Source organism: Rhinopithecus bieti, unplaced genomic scaffold (assembly GCF_001698545.2).
Source record: "Rhinopithecus bieti isolate Rb0 unplaced genomic scaffold, ASM169854v2 scaffold_7681, whole genome shotgun sequence".
In the NCBI taxonomy this organism is placed as follows: domain Eukaryota; kingdom Metazoa; phylum Chordata; class Mammalia; order Primates; family Cercopithecidae; genus Rhinopithecus; species Rhinopithecus bieti.
Window position 1 is genome coordinate 5,142,556 of NW_016806571.1, and position 17,140 is coordinate 5,159,695.

The following is a 17,140-nucleotide window of genomic DNA, read 5'->3' on the forward strand; positions in this document are numbered from 1 at the left end:
CACCCAGGCTGGAGTTCAGTGGTACGATCATGGCTTACTGCAGCCTCTACCTCTTGGGCTCAAGCAATCCTCCTGCTTCAGCCTCCTGAGTAGCTGGGACAACAGATGAGCACAACCATGCCCAGCTAATTTTTATTTTTTGCAGAGACAGGATTGCTATGTTGCCCAGGCTGGTCTCAAACCTCTGGGTTCAAACAATCCCCCTGCCTTAGCCTCCCAAAATGCTGAGATTACAGGAATGAGTCACTGCACCCAGCCCAGGACTACTTGTTCTCATATTCCTCCTCATACCTAGTTTAGTGTCTGGCATGTAGATGCTCAGTGAATGATTGATTTGGGTAGTTTTGGTTCTTTATTATACGGACCTTCAGGTTAGCCCCAACGCACTGGCATGGAGCTAGTTACCTGAGCAGGTCTTCACAAAGGTCTGAGGTTAGTAGCAGGTGATAAAAGGGGTTGTGGAGTCTGGACTCCTAACTTAAGTGGTGGAGATGCTAAAAGAGAAACAAAGGCAGCAGAGTTGCTGAGGGTAGGGACTATGGCATTTATTAACCCTGTGTTTCCCCCCTCACTGGTCACTGCTCTTGACTCGTAGAACAACAGGTACAGAACTGCAAGGGATCATCCCCAGCTCTGTGATCACCAGATCCACAAGCTCTGGGGGAGTCACATCATAGACTAGATTCAACAACCGTAGGGACGCGTGGTTCTGCCAGTTAGCCAGTGCGACATGTTCTCCCCGTTTACACTGCAGATCATCAGGGTCATCTGCAATGGAAGGTGTACCCATTACGTTCTTTCAGAAAAGAAGTTCTAGTTTATCTGCCCCTCTCTCTCCCTCTCAAGTCTTCATAGCTAGCTGGAGGCTTCTCTTTTGCCCTACTTACCTAGCTCATTAGAGACAAAGGCATCGGTCTGCACACGCTCACAGAACTTGTATGTTTCACAGCAAACCAGCACTGGTACATTATGGGCTCGAGCCACCAGGGCTAACTGTGCTGTCCCTACCCGTGACATCACAGACCCGTTGGCCAAGAGTGCATGAGCTCCTAATAGCACCTTGGAAACCTGTTTGTTTCACAGGAGAAGGGGAAGAGAAAAAATGTCATTGTTGTATCAATGCAAAATAAAGTCCCCTACTTACAGGATAGCAACATTAAGACAAGTAATAAATCTCAATATGGCCGGGCGCGGTGGCTCAAGCCTGTAATCCCAGCACTTTGGGAGGCCGAGACGGGTGGATCATGAGGTCAGGAGATCGAGACCATCCTGGCTAACATGGTGAAACCCCGTCTCTACTGAAAAAATACAAAAAACTAGCTGGGCGAGGTGGCGGGCGCCTGTAGTCCCGGCTACTCGGGAGGCTGAGGTGGGAGAATGGCATAAACCCGGGAGGTGGAGTTTGCAGTGAGCCGAGATCGCACCACTGCACTCCAGCCTGGGCGACAGAGCGAGATGCCATCTCAAAAAAAAAAAAAAAAAAAAAAAAACCCAACACCTGTGAAAAAAAGGGAAGGAAACAAAAACAAAGAGACAAGTAATAAATCTTTTTGTTTTCTGAGACCAAGTTTCACTTTTGTAGCCCAGGCTGGAGTGCAGTGGATCTCAGCTCACCACAACCTCCGCCTCCTGGGTTCAAGTGATTCTGCTGCCTCAGCCTCCACAGTAGCTGGGATTACAGGCATGCACCACCACTTCCAGCTGATTTTTTGTTTTTTTTAGTAGAGACGGGGTTTCTCCACATTGGTCAGGCTGGTCTCAAACTCCCAGCCTCAGGTGATTTTCCTGCCTCAGACTCCCAAAGAGATAGGATTACAGGCGTGACCCACTGGGCCTGGCAAGTAATAAATCTTTTTTTTTTTTTTTTTTTTTTTTGATGATGGAGTCTCGCTCTGTCACCCAGGCTTGGAGTGCAGTGGGCCAGGATCTCAGCTCACTGCAAGCTCCGCCCCCCGGGTTCACGCCATTCTCCTGCCTCATTGCCTCCCGAGTTAGCGGGACTACAGGCGCCGCCACCTCGCCCGGCTAGTTTTTTGTATTTTTAGTAAGAGACGGGGTTTCACCGTGTCAGCCAGGATGGTCTCGATCTCCTGACCTCGTGATCCGGGCACGTCTTGGCCTCCCAAAGTGCTGGGATTACAGGCCTTGAGCCACCGCGCCCGGCCTGGCAAGTAATAAATCTTAATGATGGCTTTTCTTCTGTGAAAACATCTTAATGATGGCTCTTCCTCTGTGAAAACACCTGACCACTGACCCACCAAATCTCCCACAGGAAAACTAAACTTTGAAGTTACTTTTGTCTTGTTCTCTCTTCCTGGTTGCTAGTTTCATGTAATGTTTTTGCAATAGCTAAACTGCTGTAACATACTGTCAGTGTTTTTCCAATTAAATATAAACAGGGCTATGTAATTTTTTTTGTCTTGACACAGGGTTTCACTCTGTCGCCCAGGCTGGAGTGCAGTGGTGCAATCACAGCTCACTGCAGCCTCAACCTCCTGGGCTCAAGCAATCCTCCCATCTCAGCATGCAGCTGGAACTACATGCGCATGCACCATGCCCAGCTAATTTTGTATGTTTGTGTGTGTATGTGTGTGTGGAGACAGGGTCTCATTATGTTGAGCAGACTGGTCTTGAACTCCTGGGCTCAAGTGATCCTCCTGCGTTGGACCCCCAAAGTGCTGAGATTGCAGGCGTGAGCCATGGCGCCAAGCCAGGACTATATAATTCTAATACTTTTAAATAATTGTGGCTGAGCACAGTGGCTCATGCCTATAATCCCAGTACTTTGGGAGGCCGAGACAGGGGAACTGCTTGAGCCCAGGAGTTCCAGCCTGGGCAACATAGCAATATCCCATCCCCACAAGAAAAATAAAAACTAGCTGGGCGTGGTGGTGCACACCAGTAGTCCCAGCTACTCAGAGGTGGAGGTGGGAAGATCACCTGAGCCCAGGAGGTCAAGACTGCAGTGAGCTGTGATCACGCCACTGTACTCCATCCTTATCTCAAAACAAAAACAAAACTAACTTTGAGAAGGGGAGATTATGTCTGTACTACTACACCTTTTTACCTCCAACTTTGGAGTCCTTTTCCTCTGTACTCACCTCTGGGAGCACATAGGAGGCTGCAGGAATCAGCAGGTAGGAGGCTGGGACACCAGCACGGACTAGAGAATGTAGCGTGTGCCTTCCTTCCAGCCATGGCCGGCTGTCCACCACTACCACCCGAAATCGCCGGCCCTCTGTCCAAGCCTCCTGAAGAATTCGTGATACCAGAGATGAGCTAGAGTGAATGAAGAGGAGGATTCAGTTATAAACGTCAGTAACTGATGACTAACTTATTCCCAACTTATTCCCAAAGGCAAATGGGTAGTCCCTTCTTCAGATCATTCCAACTCCCCAATTTGCTCAGTCACAGGGTCTGGATCATACCATCCATATACCAGGATCACATCTCCATTACTGATCTTCTGGTAAGCAAAGCGTGAAATTGCCTGAGCTGCAAGCACAATCTTCTCTTGCACATACCGATCAATGGCTGCTTGAAGTTCTGACTTGGCCTAAATGGAGCAAAATCCTTAGTGAACAAGAAATGGACACTTTTATCCCAATGATGATCATGCCAGGTGCTTGAATATGTGTATGATGACAGGCCCATAGAGGGCCCAGAGATGGCACAAGTCAGAATGCCCAAACCCTTCCTTAACCCTTGACTAGGGCAAAAAAAAAAAAAAATAAAGACTTATGTTGGCCTTCCCGGGGGTTTTGAACATGTTTCTTAATTCTACCCACAGGTGCATGCCTTCCTTATTTCTCATACTCATCACCTCCTCTTCCCGCTTGGAACTGCCCACACTGGTGATTTCCTTGTTAAGGAACTTGATGGCGTTGTGCATGCTCGCTGACAGGGGACGGCACTGAGTCAGGAAGCTGTAATACAACAGCAATACCTTACATCTGTGCAACTCTTCACAACTTACAAAGGTTTCACATTAAAAAAAAAGTCTTTAAAAAGAAAACAGAACAGAAAATGAAAATAGAGATAGAAAAGCAGGAAAAAGAGTACAAGACAAAGATTGGGTGAGGTGGGAGTGGACTTATAGTGTTATCCCTACCTCATGTAGGGTTTTAGTTTATTCACTAGATCCCTGGAGAGTTCTTCATTGGGTGGTGTTGTGTAATCCCGAATCACCTACAAGGTACACAAGGTGATCTGCAAAACGCCCCTTAATAAAGATCTCTGAACGGGGGCTGGGGATAAGCTTCACTGAGGAAAATGTTCTGAGGGTGGGAGTATTCCCTGTCCCCCAGAGGTGACCTTGGGTGACAGAGAAGCTGGGGTAGTGTTGGGGGAGGTGGGGTTGGATCGTAAGAGAGAACAGGATAGGACATACCTGCTGCAAGGCACGAAGCAGGGCAATACACCGGGCATTGGAGCCACTGACCAGGCCCTGGGAGTACTGCAGGCCGAGTCGCACCATGGCTGGGTGGATCACAGAGGATGGGATGCTGATGGGATGGCGGTGTCACATACTTCGAAAGGGAGTTTGAGCATCTACTGCCCTGCCCACCTGCCCCTGATGAAAAGGAACTTCCTTCACTAGCAGATTTCCCCACTTCTACAGTTCTGCCTTGGGTTCATACTTCTTCCTGCAGAGCCCACCTTACTAGACACTTTCAATACTGACTTACTAAAACTCCTCAGACTCAAAAGTTATGACAATCTCATAGGATCCTACCTCATAAACTGGGTCAGAGAGTTTTGTCTGCTGTACTGGGGTAGGTGAGAGAAGAGACTGACTTTGGATCCATAATCCTTTCGTGTAGGAACCTTGACAAAACAAGGAAACAGGACCAATGGCCCAGAGTTTAAAAATGATGGGATAAAGCTAGAAAGGAAGTGAACAGTAAGACTACTCTGACCCAAGCACCCATCCTTCTCACTTTGCACCCAGCACCTTTCCTCCCTCCAGTCCATTTCCCTAGTCCCTTTCTACCCAGGCACCAAACCCACTTCCTACCTGTTGACGCTCTGGTTTTTTAACAAGCCTTCTCAGAAGTAGGTCATCAACCTGAGGGTACTCAGGGAGACGCTTCACTCCTGAAAGATAATGATCATGTTTTCAGGACACTGTAGGTCTTGAAATGTGTAATTTGCTCTTAGGATATAAGGGGCATCAAGAAAAACAGGATGAGGTGGGGAAAACAGGGAGAATAGAGTAGAAAAGGAAATAGGGATAGGATGATGGGAAGAATTCAGAACTCTGGGTCCCAAGGTGAGAATGAGAGGGGAGAGCTGTTTTACTACAGGGCAGCCTGAGCTGGTGTTAGAATTAGGAGTAAGGGAGGTCTTAAAATGAAGGGAAGATACCTGAGGGGGTCTCTCCAGCTGTGCTGGGGCTGGCCTTAGGAGGTGGTCCTCCTTGTTCCCCTTTTCTTGCCTGTTTCAGGGCCCGCTCTGCCTCCTGCTTGGCTCGACGCTCAGCCCGAAGTTCAGCCTTACTCCGACCAGCTGTAACTTTCTCCCCAGGAGTGCCCAACTGAATGCCCGATTCTGGCAGTTCTCTGGTTGGGCCTACTAAAAGCATCAAAAAAAAAAAGGTGCCCAACCTGCAGGCAGGTGATATCCGTGCCCCAGCTAAAACTAGCTTCTCTCCTTGTAAACCTCTTTGCTTTACACACTTGCTCAAATCAACTTTATCCTGTCTCTCCCTTCTCTCTCCCACCACATCCCTCTACCAGCTCCACACCCCAGCCCTTTAAAAAAGACCCCGCACCTTGACATTGGGCTGCAGATACAGCAGAGCCAGTTTCTGGTTCTGCCCCCTTTTCTTCCTTCCGTTTCTTCTTCTGCTGTTTCTTTTCCTTCCGAAGCTGCAGCTTCTCTTCTTTGGTCATTTCCCTCCCCACTGCCTGAGACACAGACATAGGATACTGCTCTTCCCCAACAATTCCAAAGGGGAACAAACACTATTGGATGCTTACAAGAGTACATGGTTAAATCCCTAGTTCTCCCTAACTTCCACAAGCTACCTGTTACAAGCTTACATCCACAGAGACTGACGTTTCTCCTCCAGGGACAGAATCATATATCGCTAGAGTTGCAAGACCTCTGTAAAATCTCCTGGCTTTACTGAGAAATAAACTGACACGCGATGGGAGCTGGGACGGAATAAAGCTGGCACAACCTCCTGCGTAGCGCTTGGCAGGCGGCTTGGGAGGGAAGCCTCACTTACCCCAGGCCCAGGGCGAAGCTCCGCCTTCATCCCGGATCCCGAGTCTGCATCAGAAAACAGGGCACAAAGTGAGCCAGACAGACTCCGGGAGGGCTTGGGGGCACTAGCACTCGGCGCAGCCGGCTGCTGGGTTAGCATGACCATGGCTCCGCCGGCAGGCGCGAGGTGAGCCAAAGATCCGCGTGGGGACGCACTGCGCGGTGGATCAAAGGAAAGGAGGGGTCACCGATCCTCCTCACAGGAACCAGCCGGTGCACGGCGCGGGACTGCGCTAGAGACTGTGTAGACCGGCGCCCAGCGTGGCGCTGGAACGGAGCGGCGGGGCCCAAAGGCGCTCAGGGCCGGGCACTAGCTGTCCAGAGCTCGTCGGCCCTCGTACCCGTAGGCAAGCCTGGCTCTTCACTCACCCTCGCGAACAGCCACGGCCACAGCAGCCATCGCCCTCAGTCCTAGGCTCCGCCCGCCTGGTCACGGAGCCGCCTGGCTGCCTCGCTCCGTGGCAGCTGGGCCCACAGCGCCACCTGGGCTGGAGGCTGAGCCGCCGAAGCAAGACGCGCAGCCCTAATAGAACTACAATTTCTGACGGGCCCCGGGGCCCCGCCCCGCACTACGGGTTGCAATGAGGGCCAACTCCACTTTGGGCTCCTTGTCCCGAGAGGCGGCTCTTGCCCTTTAGACTACAGTTCCCAGCATGCCCGGGCTACTGCGTCCCAGAACCGACGTCCCACCGCCTTCCCACATCGGATCGCAGGGCTCCCAAAATGGCGAGTGAGGCTGCGGGGACTCGCTGAGCAGCGGAGGGAGAGCGTGCAGAGCCGCTGCGGCCCTCACAGTCCGGAGCCCGGCTGGGCCGTGCCGTAGGGAACATGCACTTTTCCATTCCCGAAACCGAGTCCCGCAGCGGGGACAGCGGCGGCTCCGCTTACGTGGTGAGGAGCGGCCGGAGCCGGGCCGGGCAGGGGCGGGGATAACGGGCCCGAGACTTCTCGGAGCGGCCTCCGAGGCCTGACCGCCAGCCTTCGGGCCTGGTCCTGGGCCGCCGACTCCCGACGGCCTCTCTGGGAGCTCATCTCGTGTGTGTGATTGGTCGCCCGAGCTCCTGTAGGGTAGGCCCTTAGGCCTGGTCGCCTCCTGGAGCTAGGCCGCAGCTGCCCTGGTGGGCGTCACTGGCCTCTTGGGCAGGGAGACTGCAACACAAGCGTCCGAATTTCCCCTGGACTGGCTCTTCAGCTTTGGGACCTGGCCCTGGGGAAAACAAGCGAACTAACCCTCGGGAGATTAGCGCGTTACTCAGGCGGAGTTGCCAGGCAACTTCCGGCCAGGGTTCTCAAGGGGGTTGCTCAGACCGCAACCCTAAAATGCTTGACTACTTTTGTGTCCTCAGGCCTATAACATTCACGTGAATGGAGTCCTGCACTGTCGGGTGCGCTACAGCCAGCTCCTGGGGCTGCACGAGCAGGTGGGACTAGCACCCCTGCCTTGAGACAGCTTCAAGCCCTTCTCTACACGTGGGCATCAGTGTCTCCCTTTACCCGCTCTTCTTGTTCCTGTAGACTGTAGTTCCCCTTTAATCACTGCCACAGGGAAGGGCCCTGGTTTTTCTTGTTTGACATTTCCGGCAACTCCCTAAGAAGCTTAATGTCCGCGCAACAACTGCCCCTTCCTGTCCTTATATCCTGGTTCTCTGTCCTGTCTTACTGCCCTAGTAGCCTTTACCCCTGCATGGGCAAACCAACCCTTCCCCTCGACTACCTCCACCTAGGCTGTCAAAGCACATTCCTTCTGTCATCTGAGCTGCAACTTGAAATTTTTTTCCCCGCTGATACAAACGATTCACCGATTTCCTTTTGTGTTCTTCTGCTCATTTCACTGTGTTTAGCTGTGCCAATTATCGTTATGTATCTGTGATGCAATGTTTCTCCTCCTTTCTTACCAGATCATGAACTCTATTTAACTCAGTAGAGTTCTACTGGTAATTAGTTGTGCAACCCTGAGGAAGTTACCTGATTTTTTTTTTCTTTTTTTTTTTGAGACGGAGTTTCCCTCTTGTTGCCCAGGCTGGAGTGCAGTGGCACGATCTCGGCTCACAATCTCGGCTCTGCCTCCTGGGTTCAAGCGATTCTCCTGCCTTAGCCTCCCAAGAAGCTGGGATTACTAGGCGCCTGCCGTCACACCCGGCTAATTTTTGTATTTTTAGTAGAGACAGGGTTTCACTATGTTGGCCAGGTTGGTCTCAAACTCCTGACCTCAGGTGATCCACCCACCTTGGCCTCCCAAGATGCTGGGATTACAGGCATGAGCCATGGTACCCGGCTGTTACCTGATTTCTTTGGGCCTCGGTTTCTACACCTGAAAGATGGATTCTTTGATCTGCAAAGTCCCTTTAAGTCCTAAGATACCTTGTGAACAGACTTAATACTATTAACTGTGCACTTTATAAAGCCCTTTCCTTCCTGTGAGGGTTCAGTGAACAGTCTTGCTAGGTGGTCAGTGGGCTCCCTATAGGTCCCGGCCCAGTACAAATCCTCCCCATACTGTGGAGGGGCTGACTTGTACACAATAAGATAGAGAACAGCTGGACAGCTCCCTTGAGATGCTACCTCTGTCAAAAGAATTGTTTCTCAGATGACCAGGGTAGACAGGGGAGCAGGGACTGAGGGAAGGGAGGGGCACCCAAGAGAACATTATGAGCGTATGTAGATTGCCTCATCTCATTTTCTGTGTTTATGTGAAGGGTTGTATCTCTTTCTCTAAATAGCTTCGGAAGGAGTATGGGGCCAATGTACTTCCTGCATTCCCCCCAAAGAAGCTTTTCTCTCTGACTCCTGCTGAGGTAGAACAGAGGAGAGAGCAGTTAGAGAAGTACATGCAAGCTGGTGAGTGGTTGCAGGAAACTAGGTTGACTATATTGAGGACTATGGGGAGAGACTTAAAAACAGCTGGTTCTGTAAAAGGGCCTGATTTAATTTCTAGATCTAGGAAGCCTCTTGTTTGATCTGTTATGCAATTAGCAAAGTAAATAGTCTATGAGGATGTGTAACTCTATGTACTAGCAGAACAATTTGGGCACTAACATCTATGAGAAATAGTAGTATAACACTAGTCTTAAATTAAGATCAGTGGAGAGAACTTAATTTGTATCTGATGTGCTTTAGATTAACATCATTGTTATTTCCCTAGTTCTATAGACTGGACTCACCTAGATGGCAGCCAAGGGTGGGGCAGGTGAAGAATTTATGCAAACAGTGAGTGAGGTGAGGCCAGCTGGGGGATGTGGCAGGCCACCATCAGCCCAGGAAATGGGGTCGGGGGAACCTACTGAGAGGAGGACTGGGGAGCCAAGAGTGAGTCCTAAGTTCCTGTAATATCATTCTCTTGTTCTCATAGTTCGGCAAGACCCATTGCTTGGGAGCAGCGAGACGTTCAACAGTTTCCTGCGTCGGGCACAACAGGTAAGGACTTTGGGTGGGACCAAGATTTAAGGAAAGGACCTTGCTGTGGAAGGTCATGTCTTTTATTTTTTTGAAACAGAGTCTTGGTCTGTTGCACAGGCTGGAGTGCAGTGGTGCAATCTCAGCTCACTGCAACCTCTGCCTCCCAGGTTCAAGTGATTCTCCTGCCTCAGCCTCCCAAGTAGCTGGAATTACAGGTGCCTGCCACCATGTCCAGCTAATTTTTGTATTTTTAGTGGAGACGGGGTTTTGCCATGTTGGCCAGGCAGGTCTCGAACTCCTGACCTCAGGTGATCCACCTGCCTCGGCCTCCCAAAGTGCTGGGATTGCAGGCATGAGCCACCACACCAGGCCAGGCCATGTCATCTTAATAACAGAGAAGTCATCTTTTTTAATGGAATGGAACTTCTTCTGTTTCTGTTTCTATGAAATCAAAGAAATCCCAGCCTGTATTTAAGCAACTGAGAATAAAGATACACAAGGGACCTAGAAATAGAGTTGGGCATAGGTCAAGGCAAGGGACAAGACAGTGCCTCCCATCCCCATGTGTGCTCACAACAGGAGACACAGCAGGTCCCCACAGAGGAAGTGTCCTTGGAAGTGCTGCTCAGCAACGGGCAGAAAGTTCTTATCAACGTGCTAACTTCAGATCAGACTGAGGATGTCCTGGAGGTGAGGCGCTTGTTCAGCACTGCCCCTTCTTCCCCTGCATGCCAGGGTCCTGGGCTTGGAGAATGATTGGAACCAGCCAGTATGATGAGCTATACTTTTATCCCTGTCCCCAGGCTGTAGCCGCAAAGCTGGATCTTCCAGATGACTTGATTGGATACTTTAGTCTATTCTTAGTTCGAGAAAAAGAGGATGGAGCCTTTTCTTGTGAGTTTCTCTGGACTTGACTGCTTCCTTGTACTTCCAGTAATGAGTCTGCAACCCCTCTAACTCCCTACTCCCACCCCCAGAACGAACATTGCCTCAGGGCACTTCTTTCTTGATTTCCCTTCCTTTAAATCTCACTACATTTTCCTTTTTTTTTTTAAACCCATAGTTGTACGGAAGTTGCAAGAGTTTGAGCTGCCTTATGTGTCTGTTACCAGCCTTCGGAGTCAAGAGTATAAGATTGTGCTGAGGAAGAGGTCAGGGCTGGGCCTGGAAGGGGCGGGGTGGGAGGGTGCTGTGCTGGATTGGATTATTGGGCCACACATTGAGACAGAATAATCTGGACACGGGGGTGTAGTGCTGGGTGTTTCTGCCAGGCCTCCCAAGCTTCCTCCCATTATACCATTAGCCCCTGATAGTTCAGATTGCTCCTGTTTTGCCTGTTTTCCATTCTACCTCTTGCCTTACCCCAGCTTAGCCCCATTACCCCTTTCCACCCCTTGGCCTCACAGTTATTGGGACTCTGCCTATGACGACGATGTCATGGAGAACCGGGTTGGCCTGAACCTGCTTTATGCTCAGGTGAGCTTGGAGGTGCCTCAGAACCCTTCCCCTAAAGAAAGTAACTGGTGACTCACTCTCCCAAGAAAACTGCTGTCGTGTCTTTGTTCCCAGTTTGTGGGGAAGTTCCTAGAATACTATCAGTGCTGCTGGCACAGTATCTACTCTCTCTACTTTTATTAAGCTGACAAGATCAAGGACTTACTGCAAAGAGGTCGCTCAAGTGTGGGGCTAGGGGTCAGGCTGGACAGAGGTAATGGTAGACACTTTCTTTGATTGCTGACTGGGACCTCCTACTGCCTGCCCCTTGTCTCTACTATAGACAGTATCAGATATTGAGCGTGGGTGGATCTTGGTCACCAAGGAACAGCACCGGCAACTCAAATCTCTGCAAGAGAAAGTCTCCAAGAAGGAGGTGAGCCCTGTCTCTGTCTCCCTCCAAGGGGTTGCTTTTTCTGCGCTGCCCCATTCCCCCTCCTAATGTACCCCCACATGATGACCATTTTCAGTTCCTGAGACTGGCCCAGACACTGCGGCACTATGGCTACCTGCGCTTTGATGCCTGTGTGGCTGACTTCCCAGAAAAGGACTGTCCTGTGGTGGTGAGCGCGGGCAACAGTGAGCTCAGCCTGCAGCTCCGCCTACCTGGCCAGCAACTCCGAGAAGGCTCCTTCCGGGTCACCCGCATGCGATGCTGGCGGGTCACCTCCTCTGTGAGTCGGGGTAGGAGGGGGAGGCCTGGCAAGCCTTGAGCTTAGGTATGGGCTGCAGTGGGTGAGGGAGCCAGACAGGTTGGTCAGAGTGAACTCAGCCTAATTCCCCTTCCTCTCTCAGGTGCCATTGCCCAGTGGAAGCACGAGCAGCCCAGGCCGGGGCCGGGGCGAGGTGCGCCTGGAACTGGCTTTTGAATACCTCATGAGCAAGGACCGGCTACAGTGGGTCACCATCACTAGCCCCCAGGTGTGAACCTAGCCTCAGGCCTCCTCTGGAGCACCTTAGATAAAAGTGTAGGGTTTCCAGTACTCAATATGGGAGCCATTAGTGTTGCTGGGCTCAGACTGACCACTCTTGTCAAGCTGGACACTCTTTCTTGCCCTCAGGCTATCATGATGAGCATCTGCTTGCAGTCCATGGTCGATGAACTGATGGTGAAGAAATCGGGCGGCAGTATCAGGAAGGTAGGCAGCAAGTGTGGACTGGGCAGTGAGCAGGTGGCAGGGGGCCTTTTGTCCTAGATGTGAGGCTTCTCTTGAGAGAGAGGGGGAGTGATCCTGCCCTCACCGGCACCTTGTATCTGTCCCCAGATGCTGCGCCGGCGAGTGGGGGGCACTCTGAGACGCTCAGACAGCCAGCAAGCAGTGAAGTCCCCACCACTGCTTGTAAGTATTACTTCCTGGTCAGAACCCTGGCTCTCAGCCCTGCCTCGCCTCTCCTAGTGAGTTTCTGACATCTCTGCCTCTTCTTCCCCAGGAGTCACCTGATGCCACCCAGGAATCTATGGTCAAACTCTCAGTGAGTTCCAGGGTTGGTGAGGTTGCTGTTTGTTGGGGGATCTTGCATGCTCAAGCTCTCTGACCCTACCCTGCCTTTGTTACAGAGTAAGCTGAGTGCTGTGAGCTTGCGGGGAATTGGCAGTCCCAGCACAGATGCCAGTGCCAGTGATGTCCACGGCAATTTCGCCTTCGAGGGCATTGGAGATGAGGATCTGTAATCTCCACTGCTTGGATGTCTGCCCTCTACCCGTGGAATTTACAGAAACTTGCCCTGTGCCTGTGTCCCCCAAGCTGGGGGTGGAGGGTTCTTTTCCTTCTCCCTTCCTGCCTTCCCTTTTCTCTTGGCCAGGGGCCTTGTAACCTACCTTTCCTCGTCCCCTGGGCTGGCTGCACAGAGGATTGCCCCTTCTCTTTTCAGAGCTGGCCCTTGATGCCAAATTAGCATTTAGTATTTTGCACAAAGTCTAAGGGACCATGGCTACCTGCCTTGGGGAGGAACCACAACTCCCTCTGGGCCGCTTCTGGCTTCTTGGGGCCATGGGCCAAAGGCCAAGGGGATGGGCAGAGGTCTGTGTTTGGTCTGGCCCAGTTCCCCATCATTAAACTCAGCCTGATTGCTGCCTACCTCTGGTTCCCTCTCACTGCCCCTGCTTCCCCCATCACAGCATGGACTACTATGCTAAGGGTAAGGCCAAATTGCCTGCCATTGCCAATTCAGCATAGACATGGCTTTGTTAGTGTTTCCTTTATTATAAAGCACTGAAATAAGTTAAATAAACAGGTGGGAGGCTGGGCAGTCCCCCAGCCAGTTTGTCCACAGCCCTTGGGAGCAGTGGAGGTGAATACAGGGCCCTTCTCACTGAGCTGGTGAAGTGCATCAGTCAAGGCAAGGCCCCCTGGTCCATATGGCCCCCCGCCCATGGGGTTGGGCTGGTCCTTATAGTGCCTAGGTTAGTCTGTGTGGAGCCCCTGGCCAGCGGGGGAGAAAAAGGTGGCTTCTGGTCCGTCTGTATAAAACATGGGGAAGAAGGACCTAGTTCAGGGTGAGTCTGTATGGACAGCCCGGCTGCCAGTAGTCCCCAGGGCTGGTGGGCCCCGAGAGCTCAAAACAGAGGGTGGGCTATGAGGTGGGGCCCAGCCCTCAGAGGCAGAGAGACCAGGCCCTCCTGCCCCACCGTGGCCATGCACCTTCTGGTGGCGCTTGTAGTTGTCCCAGTGGCCCGTGGTATAGGCGCAGGTGGTACAGCGGAAGGGCTTCTCGCCTGTGTGCCGCAGCATGTGACGTTTGAGGTTCATGCTCTGGTTGCAGCTGTAGTTGCAAAGGCTACACCGAAAAGGTTTGTCACCAGAGTGGATGCGACCATGACGCTTGAGGTTGGCCAGATTGCCACAGGCATAAGGGCAGAGGGGGCACTTGTAGGGCTTCTCTCCTGTATGGACGCGCTGGTGCCGTTTCAGGTTATCCAGATGAGCAGAGGCATAAGGACAGCGGGCGCAGCGGAAGGGCTTCTCACCACTGTGTGTCTTCATGTGCCGGGCCAGGTGGTTGGGATAGTGAGTGGCAAAGGGGCAGAGGCTACAGGCAAAGCCTTTGTCACTGGGGCCCTGGGGCCCCCCACTGGCACCCCCTCCAGCCTCTCCTCGCATGCAGCGCCCACACATGGCAGCTCCCAGCCGACTACCCTCACCCTCCTCCAGCTCTTGTCCACAGCCCCGGCAGGTCCAAGGGAATAGCAGCTCTGGCAGTGGTTCTGATCCAGTTCCACAGAGGCCCTCCCCTTCACCCCGCAACTGCCCACAGTCTGGCAGGAAACTGGCACCACCTGGTGGCACATGGAGGCTCAAATCTGGAAGGAGCAGAGCATCTGTGGGGACAAAGACCTGGGCTATGAATCCAATCCAAGCATTCCTAGGGCCAGCCACCCATGTCCCAAGGTCTTTGGTTCCTGGTCTCTCTTACCTTCAGGTCGCCGGGGCACCGCCCCTTCCTGCTCTGTGGGACTGGGAGGCCGGGCTGGTCGTGGAGCACAGCAGCGGAAGCCACAGGTCGGGCAGGGAGGAGTGGGGGGCCCTGCGTGGGTACGCTGATGCCGCCTCAGGTTGCCCAGGCTGCTGCAGGCAAAGGGGCAGTGGGGACAGCGGTAGGGCTTCTCGCCAGTGTGGGTGCGGGTATGTCGTGTCAGGTTGACGAGCTGGGCTGAGGCGTAGGGGCAGCGGCCACAGCGGAACGGCTTCTCTCCGCTGTGTGTCTGCATGTGCCGCTTCAGGTGGCTCGAGTAGTGGGACACGAAGGTGCAGAGGCGGCATGAGTACAGTAGCCGTGGGGGCAGCAGGGGCCCCCCACCCGGCCCTCCTGCCCCACAACACGGCCCCTCACCTGTCGGCCCCCCACACAGCTGGCAGGCTGGGCCTGGCCTCTCACCCCTGGCCTCCCCTGGACCCCTGGCTGGCTCCTCAACTTCACTCTCCGCACTTAGTGCCCGGCCGCCCCCAGACTCATCGTCGCTCAGCCCGTAGGGAAGCCCAGGCCTGGCCCCTAGAGAGTCTCCTGGTGAAACAGACATGAGAAGAGACATCAGCATGGGGTAGGATCAGGCTCCAAACTCTCCCCTTTTCAGTATGGTCTCCCCACTTGCTTGGCTCCACCCTTAGCTTTGATGATCCCTTTAGTTCCCTCCTAGGAATCAAGTTCTCCCCTGCAGTAATTCCTGAAAATTCAACATGAATTGTCTACCTCTTAGACTGGACTAATCTAGTGATGGTAGAATTGATCTGTATCTAGTTTCACTGAATGGGCATCAAGGGCTCACAGTGGACCACAGACTGAAATGAATCAATAATATAATTCTTGAGATAAAAAAGTAAAAATACAAAAGGCAGAGAACCCCAAGACCTTTTTCTAAACCCTATTGCTAAGGCCCCTTTTAGTAAAGAGCTGATATAAAATAAAACCTATCTCTGAGGCAAAATTTGGAGGGAAGTGGAGACAATGAAAGTAATGCATGTAATACCACTTGCCTGCTTAAAGAACAGATTGATATTTACATGGGTCCCCTCAATGACTTTCAAAAAACATCTTGCATAAATGGATGGGTTAGTGCAGCAAATTAGGGTAGGGTGCTGCTAAGATCACAGGGAAGAGGGGCATGGAAGGATAAAGACAGAAACTAAAACCTCTCAATACAAAAGGAGCTTACGCTGCAGGTGAAAGGGCGTTAAATTAGACGTCAGTACTGGGTTGAATGATTTACAGAGAGTTTTGGTTCCCTGAACCTCTCTTAAAAGTAAATACACACAAGGAATGGGCTAGGAAGAGACAGGGCATTTACTTTTCATCAGTTGCTCCAGGTGATTCACCCACCCTCCTATTCATATCACCTTTGGCCGGGCCTCAGAACTTCACCTCAACAAAGTGATGGAAGTGACTGGACCATTAAACAAATGAAGTCATCTAGCTCAAATGTAAGGGCAACCAGCTCTCGGTTGTGGCAGGAAATGGTGCTCTAACCTGCCTCCCGAAGGGCTGGGGTCTCCAGCGGCCACTAATCCTTAACCAAGTCCCGAAAACCCACCTTCCGAGTCTCTCTCGAAGCCCATGAGCTGGTCACTGTTGCCGTCGCCTTCCTCCTCTTCCTCTTCCTCCTCAAACTCCAGATCCTGGCCTAGTAGCAAATCACTCTCCAATACCAGGGCCCCGGGTCCTTCGTCGAGGGAGTCTTCAGTATCCACTGAAGAGGGGAGGGGGCTTGTGGATTCTCCCTCAGGAGCCAGCCCTCGTGGACTACACTTCTCGTACTCGCTGACCCACTCTGATTACCTTAGTGCCTCGGTGGGAAGCTAGGAGTCTGGATCGCCCACTTCATCCCTCAGGAGTCCCCCTCCACCCTGACCTGAGCCCACTCCACTGACCCCACCCCCACTCCTCTCCCCTCAAGGCCCCTGACCCCTGACCTTTGACCCCCTCGCATTTCACGGGCTGCGGGTGGCTTTGCTTCCTTCGGGGCATCGTGACCGGCTCCAGCCCGACGCGCCTCCGGCCTGCGGCCGCCCGACCCCGCCCCTCCTATCCTCGGCCGCCCGTCTGCCTTCCTCTCAGGGGCCCGCGGGCCGCCCCCATGCAGTCGGCGCCCTGGGCAGCCCCGGCCCTGGCCCCGGCGCCCAGCTCAGGCCGCTCCCGCCGCCGCCGCCGCCGCTTCCATTCATGGAGCCCCCTACCCCCCCCTACGGAGACCAGCTGGTACCTCCGTACTCGCTTCCGCTTCCGCTGCCGCAGAGCCGCACGGGACGCGTAGTCCATGGGAAGCGGCGGCGGCGGGAGCCTCAGTGGCGTGACCGGGAAGTGATTGTGACGAGACGGCGAGCGAGCCAATCAGAGGCCGGGGAGAGCCGGCCGGGGAGCCGCGCAGGAGGCCTCCAGCCCGACTCCAGGTTTCAGGCCCGCCAGACCGGCCCCGACCCCTCCTGGGGAAACTAGGAGAGCATTTCTGGCTCTAGGAGGGGGCGAGGGGTAGCCGCCACGCCCGCCA

At 52.9% G+C, this 17,140-nt stretch overlaps 3 protein-coding genes across 11 annotated transcripts; 1 reads left to right on the forward strand and 2 right to left on the reverse strand.

Moving 5' to 3' along the window:
- Positions 1-520: 520 nt before the first annotated feature.
- On the reverse strand, positions 521-6,836 carry EIF2B4 (eukaryotic translation initiation factor 2B subunit delta). 6 transcript variants are annotated; one of them, XM_017876960.1, is made up of 13 exons: positions 6,640-6,836; positions 6,233-6,276; positions 5,774-5,909; positions 5,368-5,574; positions 5,018-5,097; positions 4,736-4,827; positions 4,391-4,505; positions 4,112-4,188; positions 3,824-3,926; positions 3,429-3,556; positions 3,102-3,279; positions 888-1,068; positions 521-768 (listed from the first exon to the last, which is right to left on the reverse strand). In XM_017876960.1, exons 1-13 carry the CDS (start codon positions 6,668-6,670, stop codon positions 569-571), a joined length of 1,572 nt encoding a protein of 523 aa, XP_017732449.1. In that variant the 5' UTR covers positions 6,671-6,836; the 3' UTR covers positions 521-568. The 6 variants fall into 6 exon arrangements, with proteins under 6 accessions (XP_017732449.1, XP_017732450.1, XP_017732451.1 ...); XM_017876961.1 differs by having other exon boundaries at positions 5,368-5,571; positions 6,640-6,807; XM_017876962.1 differs by having other exon boundaries at positions 4,391-4,479; positions 6,640-6,807.
- A 19-nt stretch (positions 6,837-6,855) lies between these two features.
- On the forward strand, positions 6,856-13,238 carry SNX17 (sorting nexin 17). Its single transcript, XM_017876969.1, has 15 exons — positions 6,856-7,161; positions 7,617-7,691; positions 8,991-9,108; positions 9,620-9,684; positions 10,246-10,356; positions 10,470-10,560; positions 10,730-10,817; positions 11,073-11,142; positions 11,444-11,536; positions 11,631-11,834; positions 11,956-12,081; positions 12,222-12,299; positions 12,426-12,500; positions 12,592-12,633; positions 12,719-13,238. Exons 1-15 carry the CDS (start codon positions 7,099-7,101, stop codon positions 12,830-12,832), a joined length of 1,413 nt encoding a protein of 470 aa, XP_017732458.1. The 5' UTR covers positions 6,856-7,098; the 3' UTR covers positions 12,833-13,238.
- A 102-nt stretch (positions 13,239-13,340) lies between these two features.
- ZNF513 (zinc finger protein 513) lies at positions 13,341-16,948 on the reverse strand. 4 transcript variants are annotated; one of them, XM_017876966.1, is made up of 5 exons: positions 16,566-16,883; positions 16,187-16,342; positions 14,575-15,162; positions 13,803-14,479; positions 13,341-13,621 (listed from the first exon to the last, which is right to left on the reverse strand). In XM_017876966.1, exons 1-5 carry the CDS (start codon positions 16,618-16,620, stop codon positions 13,496-13,498), a joined length of 1,602 nt encoding a protein of 533 aa, XP_017732455.1. In that variant the 5' UTR covers positions 16,621-16,883; the 3' UTR covers positions 13,341-13,495. The 4 variants fall into 4 exon arrangements, with proteins under 4 accessions (XP_017732455.1, XP_017732456.1, XP_017732454.1 ...); XM_017876967.1 differs by having other exon boundaries at positions 13,341-14,479; positions 16,856-16,948; XM_017876965.1 differs by having other exon boundaries at positions 13,341-14,479.
- Positions 16,949-17,140: the final 192 nt, after the last annotated feature.